This window comes from Oncorhynchus tshawytscha, linkage group LG12, assembly GCF_018296145.1.
Source record: "Oncorhynchus tshawytscha isolate Ot180627B linkage group LG12, Otsh_v2.0, whole genome shotgun sequence".
Lineage (NCBI taxonomy): Eukaryota > Metazoa > Chordata > Actinopteri > Salmoniformes > Salmonidae > Oncorhynchus > Oncorhynchus tshawytscha.
Window position 1 is genome coordinate 68,682,282 of NC_056440.1, and position 11,413 is coordinate 68,693,694.

The following is an 11,413-nucleotide window of genomic DNA, read 5'->3' on the forward strand; positions in this document are numbered from 1 at the left end:
TATTGGCCAGTCTGTCAGTTTTTGCCATTATGCTCCTATATTAAGTGTTGAAATTGGGGAGAACAGGCCGTGGCTCGGGTGGCTGAGGTCCATGATGACCTTCTTGGCCTTCCTGTAACACTTTGTATTGGAGGTGTCCTGGAGGGCAGGCAGTATGCACCCGATGGTGCGTTTGGCCGAGCATACCACCCTCTGTAGAACCTTGCAGTCAGAGGCAGTGTTGATACAACCCAGCAGTATGCTCTCGATGGTGCTCCTGTTGGACACTGTGAGGGCCCTCGGGGACAGGCCAAATTTCTTCAGCATCCTGAGGTTGAAGAGTCACTGTCTTGCCTTCCCCCACGAGGGGGAGATTTGTTTGCTCATGTGCTTAAAAATACTTTACATAGGACCTCCCGGGTGCCACAGTGGTCTAGAGCACTGCTGTGCCACCAGAGACTCTGGGTTCGCGCCCAGGCTCTATTGCAGCCGGCCGCGACCGGGAGGTCCGTGGGGCGACGCACAATTGGCCTAGCGTCGTCCGGGTTAGGGAGGGTTTGGCCGGTAAGGATATCCTTGTCTCATCGCGCACCAGCGACTCCTGTGGCGGGCCGGGCGCAGTGCACGCTAACCAAGGTCACCAGGTGCACAGTGTTTCCTCCGACACATTGGTGTGGCTGGCTTCCGGGTTGGATGCGCGCTGTGTTAAGAAGCACTGCGACTTGGTTGGGTTGTGTTTCAGAGGACGCATGGCTTTCGACCTTCGTCTCTCCCGACGAAGGACAATTTTATACCACGAAATTGGGGAGAAAAAGGGAGGCTTTTTTTTTTTATTGAAAAAAAAAGACTACATAAAACAACACAGAAACCACACAAAATAATTAATTCAGAGTGTTATAGCTACACATTTAAAGTGGAAGTACAATATGCTGTACACTGGAGGGACCAACAGACTATCTATTATACAGCCTAATGGCTGTTGTATAAAAGAGTCCCCATATCTAACTGTTTTGAGTGAAGGGGATGAGTAGTGTCCTGTAAAAGGCTTTCAAGTTTTAGGTGGATGAATTTTGTGTACAGATTGGTGGCTGATTCTTGATCTAGATAAATTATCCTTTCCTCCATCTTAAGCGCCGAAGCTTCTTCACCACGGTGTCTGTGTGGTTTGACCATTTCAGCTCCTTGGAGATGCTTACGCCGAGGAACTTTGTTTTTGACCGTCTCCAGGGCGGCCCTGTTGATGAGGATGGGAGCGTGCCCAGCTTGGTTCCTCCTGAAGTCCACAATCAGATCCTTTGTTTTGCTGACATTGAGTGAGAGGTTGTTTACCTGGCAAAACACCGTCAGAATGCCTACTTCCTCTTTGTAAGCCGTCTCGTCATGGTTGTTAATAAGGCCTACTACTGTTGTGTCGTCAGTGAACTTGATGATGGAGTTGGAACTGTGTGAGGCCAACCAGTCGTGGGTATACAGGGAGTACAGTAGGGGACTGAGAACGCACCCTTGTGGGGCTCCCGTGTTGAGGATCAGTTTGAAGGAGGTGATGTTGCCTACCTTCACCACCTGGGGGCGGCCCGTCAGGTAGTCTAGGTCCCAGTTGCATAGGGAGGAGTTCAGTCCCAAGGCTGAGAGCTTTGTGGTGAGCTTAGCGGTATTTTAGTCGATGAACAGCATCCTCACAAATGCATTCCTTTAGTCCAGGTGGTTGAGGACAGTGTATACTACCAATCAGTTTAGTACACATCTATTGTGACATGTTTAAATGCTAATTGGATAGAAACTGTACTAGAGAAAAGGCTGGCTTTACTCAGACATTACTTTTGGTATAAATGTGCATGCATACATCATTTTGCTGCGGACATCATTTAGCATGCCCCTCTGTGTGTAGCTGTGGACAGGAGGAGCCCACCTACTCAGCTCTCTGGGGGGATAACAAGTCTTTCAACGAGGTCATCATCTCCCCTGCCATGCTAAACGAGCACATGCCTCACATGGTGATGGAGGGACTCAACAAGGTCTGTGAATATAATAGATACACTGTCCAAGTCTGTCTGGGTTTCCTTTGTGTGTTGGATGGGATGAGTGGAGGTTTCCTGTAGATAAAATGAAGGTGTCAGAATAAGGTATCGGAGCGCTGGTGAAATGCACTGAGGGAAATATCAATGAATCAAACATCATTCATACACTGAGTTGGCAGGTGACGCCACTGGATGAATGTTCAATGTATGGATGTGTGTGTGGGTTTCTGTCTGTAAAAGCTTTCCTAACAATTGTATGTTTTCAATCAATAGTTAGAACTATCCTCATGTTTTCTTGTGCGGTAGCTGGAGAAGGGTGCTGTTCACTGACGGTGTGCTGGATGTTCTGTCTGGTCTGCTCCACAGGCACTACATGCTTAGTCAATACTGAGGTTACTCTGATGGAACTGCATTGGTGTTGGAGTGTGTCTGCTGTGTGTTGGTTATTGGTGTAAGCATGGTGTTGTGTGATTGAAACTGCAGTGGTGTTGGAGTGTGTCTGCTGTGTGTTGGTTATTGGTGTAAGCATGGTGTTGTGTGATTGAAACTGCAGTGGTGTGTTTGTATGTCTGTGTGATACTTATGATGTCTCTGCAGGTACTGGAACCATTTGGTCTCAGTTCTGAGCAGGCAGGTGCAGAGCCAATGGAGATGGAGGATGAGGGCCAACCAGCCAGCACTGTTGTGGTCATAACCTCTGAAACAGAGCTGCCCTCTACACCTCTTCTTTCAGATACCTCCTCTAACCCCCACAAAGACTCACTCTCTCCCTTTCCTCTTTCAGATACCTCCTCTAACCCCCACAAAGACTCACTCTCTCCCTCTCCTTTTTCAGATACCTCCTCTAACCCCCACAAAGACTCACTCTCTCCCTCTCCTCTTTCAGATACCTCCTCTAACCCCCACAAAGACTCACTCTCTCCCTCTCCTCTTTCAGATACCTCCTCTAACCCCCACAAAGACTCACTCTCTCCCTCTCCTCTTTCAGATACCTCCTCTAACCCCCACAAAGACTCACTCTCTCCCTCTCCTCTTTCAGATACCTCCTCTAACCCCCACAAAGACTCACTCTCTCCCTCTCCTCTTTCAGATACCTCCTCTAACCCCCACAAATAATCACTCTCTACCTCTCCTCTTTCAGATACCTCCTCTAACCCCCACAAAGACTCACTCTCTACCTCTCCTCTTTCAAATACCTCCTCTAACCCCCACAAAGACTCACTCTCTCCCTCTCCTCTTTCAGATAACTCTTCTGATACCCACAAATACATTTCCTCTCCCTGTTCTCTTTCAGATTGTCCCTCTACTGCCAAAATAGAGCTGCCATCTACCCCTCTTAGATACCCCATCTGTTCCCCAAACACACTCTACCCCTCCTCTTATAGAGGTAGTCTTTCCCCCACTGAACCATCAAATACCTCCCCGCAAATAGACCAAACTTTTATCTCCCACGTTGACCAACCCGCCGTCTCCCTATTATCGAATGGCCCCTCTACTCAGGAAACGGACTTGTTCTCTACACCTCTGTGTCACACCCACTCTCTCTCCCTCAAGCATCAATTACCACCCCAAACAGACTTACCCTTTCCCCCACAATCATGACAGACAGACCCCATCTACTTCTCTTACAGGTGTACCCTGCAGTACCCTTCCACCAAGCACCATCTGAACCTCTACTATCCAATACTCCTTCATCTCTCCAAGTAGACTCTTCAAATACACAATCCACCGCCCCCACACAACCTATCCCAAATCCTCTGGTTTAACGTTACAGCCTCTACCTCTCCTTTCCAGCTCACAGTCCTCCTCTGCCTCTTCAGTCTTACAAACCCTGTATTGCTCTTTGCTTTAGCTTCAAATTGTTCAGATTGAGAAACCACCACACAACCTACTTACTAACTAATGCACGCTTTTCTCTAGATGCAGTGAGGTTTCCATGGTTACCCCAATTTCTCTAACACTAACCCCCTCCTTATTATTCCTTGTGGCCTCCTACTGTTCCTAATTGGCAGCTCAAGGTGTCCTGAGTAAGGAGGATGTGCTAAGTGTCTCTGAGTCCTCTGATTCCCCCACAGTTGGCATGATGGCACAAACAGACTGGCAACCGGGCTCCTGTAGACTGTGTGGTCACATCAAATCGATTCTAATGGTCTGGTTTTATATTAGAGTAGCCTGTTACCTGACAGTGATGACTACTTGTACAGATTGACCAGCCTGAAATAACCTTCGACCATTCAGACCAGTTCACTTTATATTAGTGAGATGATGGAGCACTGAGCTAGCCCTGGTTTATGCTCAATTCATTGATATAATTAGACAAAAGATAAATTGACCTAATAATGTACCTCAATGGGCTCGTTACAAAGAGGGAGGACGTGCTTGTGTATTAGTCATGGTCAGTGCTTGACTTGGGCAGGAGCTCACCAGAGCTGAATACCTGCACCTCACATTTTCTACTGCTTGAGCTCCTTTTCCTAGCTCAATCACCTAAATGTGAACAGTACCAGCACTCAAAATGAGTGCCAGCACCTATTTCAGTCCAAGTCAAGCACTGGTCATGGAGGCAGAACAGTACTTCGCTGGTACTGTTCTGCGCTGTGGGAGAGCACTCTGAGCACTGTTGGAGATGCACCTACTGGTTGATGTGTTTTACAGTATTTGATCTTGGTGGCTTTGTTTCTGATTGTGTCCCCTATGGTGCTGCTGGGGTGTTGGTGATGTGCCTTTTTCTGTTGTTGTTGCTATGGAAATATTAAGGTCATGTTGCTTGCTGCCTTATTGGTCTTTCGCCTGGTTCTCAGGATGTTCTATAGTTATGTCCAGGAAAGTACTGTACTTCATTTAGTTGTTCTATGCTGATTGACACCCATCATTAGAAGGCTGTTTTTACTCACCTCCCTCTCTGTCCATCTCTTCCTGTTACACACAGCTTTCATACCAATACCATCCATGTTTGTTCAATGTTAACTCCCATTATCATTTATTTTCATGTTTCATTATAGCCATTTGTCATTTTCATGTTGTAATGTTGTATTCCATGTCACAATGTGTTTAAGAAAATGCATGGCTTGTGATCCACATGTTTTCATATTTATTAATGATATTGTATGTTCTTGAATCATGCTTTTTTTCATTTTGTGTTTTAACTCATTAAAGACAAATAATATATTTACCTGTGTGGTGTTGTGATTACCATGAGTGTGTAGTAACTGTTGTCTGTGCTCTCTGTGTGGTGTTGTGATTACCATGAGTGTGTAGTAACTGTTGTCTGTGCTCTCTGTGTGGTGATTGTGCTCTGTGTGGTGATGTGTGTGTAGTAACTGTTGTCTGTGCTCTGTGTGGTGATGAGATTACCATGAGTGTGTAGTAACTGTTGTCTGTGCTCTCTGTGTGGTGATGTGATTACCATGAGTGTGTAACTACCATGAATGTGTAGGTTGTGCTCTGTGTGGTGATGTGATTACCATGAGTGTGTAGTAACTGTGCTCTCTCTGTGTGGTGTTGTGATTACCATGAGTGTGTAGTAACTGTTGTCTGTGCTCTCTCTGTGTGGTGTTGTGATTACCATGAATGTGTAGTAACTGTTGTCTGTGCTCTCTGTGTGGTGATGAGATTACCATGAGTGTGTAGTAACTGTTGTCTGTGCTCTGTGTGGTGATGTGATTACCATGAGTGTGTAGTAACTGTTGTCTGTGCTCTGTGTGGTGATGTGATTACCATGAATGTGTAGTAACTGTTGTCTGTGCTCTCTGTGTGGTGACGTGATTACCATGAGTGTGTAGTAACTGTTGTCTGTGCTCTCTGTGTGGTGATGTGATTACCATGAGTGTGTAGTAACTGTTGTCTGTGCTCTCTGTGTGGTGATGTAATTACCATGAGTGTGTAGTAACTGTTGTCTGTGCTCTCTGTGTGGTGATGTGATTACCATGAGTGTGTAGTAACTGTTGTCTGTGCTCTCTGTGTGGTGATGTGATTACCATGAGTGTGTAGTAACTGTTGTCTGTGCTCTCTCTGCTCTCTTCTTTTTCATCAGTTTAGATGAGTAACCTACTTACGGTGTACACACCACACATACATCTGCGTAGGCCTACATATTATGGAATACTTCTGCAGCAACGTGAAAGTCTGAGATTTGTATCTAGGGGTATAGTGCATAGCTTTGGTATCTACTCGGGTTTGGTGTTTGCCTGTGCTATCCAGGTTTGTTCAGTATTCAAGTATCATGCTTAAACAAATGAGGATGGATGGACTTAGTGTTTCTGACCTTCATCTTTCCCTTCACTTGACACAGTTTTGACTCGTCTCTAATGCCTTGTTTTCAATAATCTTAACATTCACTTTTTCCTGTACTAGCCTACCTGTCAATCCATTGTTCTTGCTGATGTCAATGACATATACAGGCAATTCCAGTTCTACAGCACTTAAATTCTCCTTACTGATCACCTTAGTTCACCGTTACTGCTCTCCCTCCTTCTTCGGGCCTTCCAGAGCCTCCAAATCAGTCAATAATGTCTACACTGCTGGTAGCAGTAAATTGACTGCTCCTCCTACCGTGTTATTGACAGGTGCTGGAGAACTATAACAAAGGGAAGACAGCCCTGCTGTCGGCTGCTAAGGTAATGGTGAGCCCAACCGAGGTGGACCTGAACCCAGAGACCATCTTCATGGCAGCCGCCCCGCCTCCTGCCTCCCAACAACCCACCCCAACCACCCAACACCGCAGGAACAGCAGCGTTCGGTTAGTCCACTGGGATATGGGTGGAGCTTTGGGAGGGTCTGGGCAGAGACTGGTATATACTGAAAGCAGGTGCTTCCACACGTGTGGTTCCTGAGTTAGTTAAGCAATTAAAATCCCATCATGCTTAGGGTTATGTCTAAAAATGCTGGGCAGGCTGTTATTTTTTACATTATTTTAGCTATCATGGCTCTGCCCCCATAGGATGACAATACCCCTATCCACTGAATGGTGGATGAGCATGAAATTGATTATGTTGCATCCCTCCAATAGAGTCTCAGTCACGTGTAGAATCTATACCAAGGTGAAGCCGTTCTGGTTCATGGTGGCCCTACAACCTATTAAGACACTTTATGTTGGTGTTTCCTTTATTTTGGGCAATGAAGGAATGTATGTTATGTGCAAGAGTCTGCAAGAATGTACCTAGTCCTTCAAGGTTTGTTCTTCTATGTGTTCAGGTAGAAGTGAAGCATGACAGCATTAACTCTGCCACTACCTTTCATCCATGCACGGTCCTTGCTCTCTGACCCACAGTCATTGGTCTGACTCCAGATCAGTGGCAACGTATTGTAGTACACAGTCCCCTCGCCCCCGTCTGGTTTAGCCCCTGTAGAACAGAAGTAGTCTAGTGACCTGTTAGTGATTGTGAAGTGTGACCGTAACCATTTATCCCTCTCTCCTACCCCTCTTGTACTCCAACCCCTCTCCTCTATCACTCTATCATCTCTACTCTCTAATACCTCCCTTTCTTTACTCACATCCATCTTATATTATTCCTACCGTATTCTGCCTCCAATGTATTCCCTCCCTCCCCTCTAATCTCCCTCTTTCCTTTGCTCTCATCCTCTTTCCCTCCTTTCCTCCTCTCAGTTCCTGTGCTCGCTCTGAGATATCACTGGATGGCTTTGCGGAGTGCCCCCCTCCCCCAGTGCCAGTGGTTCTGCGGGGGGCCAGGGAGCGGCTTACCGTGGAGCTGAGGGACCGCCACGCCCCCCTGGCTGTGATGGAGAGCCTGTCAGACGCCGAGTCCCTCTACAGCCTGGACTCCCGACGCTCCTCAGCTGCACTCAGGGGCTCGCCCATGCTGGGGTGCCTTCCCTTCCAACTGAATGCACCTATCCCTGAGGAGAACCCCTCTCTCAGCTCCCGCACTGAGCTGCTGGCTGCCGACTGCCTCTACCAGGCCACCCCAGAGCACGAGCTGGGAGAAGCAGGACCTTACTTCACTCCTCTGGGATCCGGCTCCACCCCAGACTACCCCATGCGGCTCTCCCCTTCCACCCCGCACTATAGTGGCCACCACTCCCCAGCACCACTGGCCCAGAGTGTCATAGGTCAGCCTTTCACACAAAAAGAGCCTTGTGCCGCCCCTTGCCATCAAATGCCTGGCATTTACAGCCCAGGCAGCACCCCTAATGCTCCCCTCAGCCCACGGATCAGCCATGAGGAGGAGGAGGAGGGAGTAGATGTAGAAGGATGGGAAACAGAGACAGGAGAGTCACAGCCCTCCTCCTCCACTCCTCCAGCCCAGCTGTCCAATGGCAACCCTAGCCAGGCAGTGCTGGAGTTTGCACAGTACCTGGACTCTCTCTTTAGGCTGGATGGCAGTGGCTCACCACCTCTGGAGTTGTCTGACGGGGAGTCTGAGTCCGGTCGGGGGTCGTATGGTCAGGGAGAGGGGCCAGTGGAAGGGCCGAGGGGGGACGATACACAGCTTCTGGCTCGGGCCACAATGGAGCCTAACCTGGTCCCCAAGCCCCCGCGTACCTTTGCTGGATCTGCTGACCCTTCCTCTGGCATCTCCCTCTCACCCTCATTCCCCCTCTCTTCCTCTGGTGAGCTCAATGACCTCTCTCCCGCCGACGGAGCACCTCCTCCCACTCACTCACTACGAACCTCCACTCCCTGTCCCTACCCTGAAGAAAACACACTGGCGTCTATGGTATAGTGGCCCATTCAGTCCCTCCATGACTCTTTCTCTCTCCTCTTTCCTTATTCCGTTGCTGCATCTATCTGATGTTAAAGTATCACTGAACATGCATGCGATGGAATGCAATCTGCTATGCTATTACAGTACCTTACAAAGACATGGCATGGCAGACCATAATGAATAAGACTGAGATGAAAAACTCTTGTTCCATTTTCAGGTGTCAAAAGCTGTGTAAAGCATTTTCACTACTATTGTAATAATACATTTTAATTTCTGTCTGCATGCCAGGGGCCTGTTCTGCTTTGGAGTGAATAGCCTCACCACTGACTGTCATTCCAACACACACTATCTCACATAAACACATGGTAGCATACAGCCCTGCAGTGACGTGACTTTATCAAATGGGAGACAACTGAACAGGGATAGGGAGGAGTTAGACACTAGGTGGGGTTTTCATTGGCACATAATCACAATTAACTTTACCCTCCTTCATCAGCTCCTAAAGCTTATTCATCTTTAATATCAGGAAAGTAAAAAAAACGGAGACAGACGCTGAACAATAGAGAGGAGAGAGAGAGAGAGAAGACGTTATGGTTTTGTTTCTCAGGTCTATCAGGAAATGACAGTGTGGAAGAGAAGGAGTGTAGATCATAGAGAATTGATGTGTCTTAAAACAGTGATTGTGACAAATGTTAAGAATGTGGTTTTGGTCTTTGGTTGTCTTTTATAGCATGAGGAACGTAGTATCCATTTTTTTTAACAGAACTCACTCATCAGTCAGTAACTTTTCCTAACATACGGACCATCCCTCACACATCAAAATGCACAATTTGCCCCCTTTTTGCCCAAAAATGTATTGCCAAATGTATTTATAAGATGTGATATTGTTTATGTTTGTGAAATACTGTAAAATGTACACTTTCACAAAACAAAGATACAGGTTTCAAGTTTAACTCTGAGAGGGAGAAGATACATTTTGGTATCGCTCCCTTTTAATAGTCAATCAGTCTATTCCCGTTCAAACTGTGTTAAAACGCCCTGGAGAGGATGAGGAAGCTATCCCAACACCACTGCCATGGCACATATCTCCCAAAACATGTCTCTCTCTAAGTGTTTGTACCAAGCCAATTATGCTATTAAAAAAACATGAGATGCACTGTAGGAGATTGTTCCTCTTAAAGGGGTCTTGCTGAGGTACACAATTATGTCAATGACTTCTAAGTCTTTGGTTCCCTTTAAACTGGTTCATCTCAAGCATATTGAGGTTGAACTGTACGGGTTGTAGTGGCCACTTTCACTACATTTTACAAACATATTTCATATCAGTTGTATTAGTTGGATCAAACATACTACATTATTTATTACTGTTTCTTACTATTATTGATGGTATTATTATCCTTATTATTACTCTTGTAACAGTTTGGTTTGCGTTCTATGAGTTCGGCTTTCAGTTGCTGGGAAAGGCTGGTGAATTTCAGCTGAATCTCTCAAAATAAGGGAATATCTCTGTGGAAAAATATCTCTGTCCAAGTGAAAAAGTACTGGGTGTCAACATCACAGGAGGTTGGTGGCACCTTAATTGGGGAGGATGAGCTCTTGGTAATAGCTGGAGCGGAATTATCGGAATGGTATCAAAAACATGGTTTCTATGTGTTTGATTTCCATTCGCTCTGTTCCAGCCATTATTATGAGCCTTTCACCACTCAGCAGCCTCCACTAGCTGCCATGGTGATGGCAGAAAGACAGATTCTATAATAGGAAGTGGGGTCATTACAGTGACCTATGATACAATGCATTCATTATGAAGGGGTCACTGTGGTGACCTATAGAAGCTGTACTCTTAGAATTGGCTTTGCTGTGGTGTCACTCAACAGGCCTCACTCTGTGGCCAGATTACAGTTTGACACCACCCAAATCCATGCTCTCACAGCAGTCTCTACTGTGCCAGCACAGTGTTGAACAACCAGTGTGAAATAGCTTTGCTGCAGTGGGTCACGGCCCAGTGTAGGCTATATCAGCACCACCATAGAAAGATGCCACATTCCCTTTTCACCATGACATGTACAGCAGTGTCTTCTTTGTCCTTATTTATATGCAGATGTCTTGTTTCCTGTCTTTGTAAAAAATAAATAAATAAAACAGATTAAATGAAAATAGAATAACGTAGAAAATGACTATTACGATAACAGGTATATTACAAATCTATATCAATACTGACATATATAGAACAAGTACAAATGTATGGAGAAGAAAAATGAATATATTTAGTGAGAACGATCTATATGACAGATTATTGGCAGAATTTAACAAAATTGATAAATGATTTAGAAATTGGTCTGTTTTGACAGATAAATAATTCAATGATGTCTTGTCCATGTTTACCTGGTTTGCTACCCTTTCCTTCCTGTCCCAGATTGAGAATGTATTTAACCCCCGCCACCCCTCACTGCCCTGCCTGTAATGGAATAAAGCAAAACCAATTTTAAAGAGAATTACTTGGAACTTTTTTTTAAATGTAATTTCTATTTGCTAACCTCTCAACAAGCTGCATTTTTTTTTTTAGCTAGATAGGCCTACCATAATGGTGGTTGTGCGGTGGGAGAATAGTGAGAACATTGGTAGCAACCTACATAACAGCCCAAATGTCAGCTGGCTTTAGTTTGAAATGATCTCGGCCCTATCTGGAGGTCTGACATTATGCTTCTGTTGATTGCACATTCAAGTAAATATTCACATGTAAAGTCATATTTT

The 11,413-nt window shown here is 45.8% G+C and overlaps 1 protein-coding gene across 2 annotated transcripts in view; it reads left to right on the top strand.

The window, feature by feature from the left end:
* The window catches only part of LOC112263816 (diacylglycerol lipase-alpha-like), a 49,101-nt gene extending 37,950 nt beyond the window's left edge, over positions 1 to 11,151 (top strand). For both annotated transcript variants that reach the window (XM_042330979.1, XM_042330980.1), the window contains 3 exons: positions 1,868 to 1,994; positions 6,563 to 6,735; positions 7,603 to 11,151. In XM_042330979.1, the coding sequence (XP_042186913.1) occupies positions 1,868 to 1,994; positions 6,563 to 6,735; positions 7,603 to 8,680 (1,378 nt within the window). In that variant the 3' untranslated portion in view covers positions 8,681 to 11,151. The remainder of the gene's footprint in view (positions 1 to 1,867; positions 1,995 to 6,562; positions 6,736 to 7,602) is intronic.
* The last annotated feature ends 262 nt before the right edge of the window (positions 11,152 to 11,413 follow it).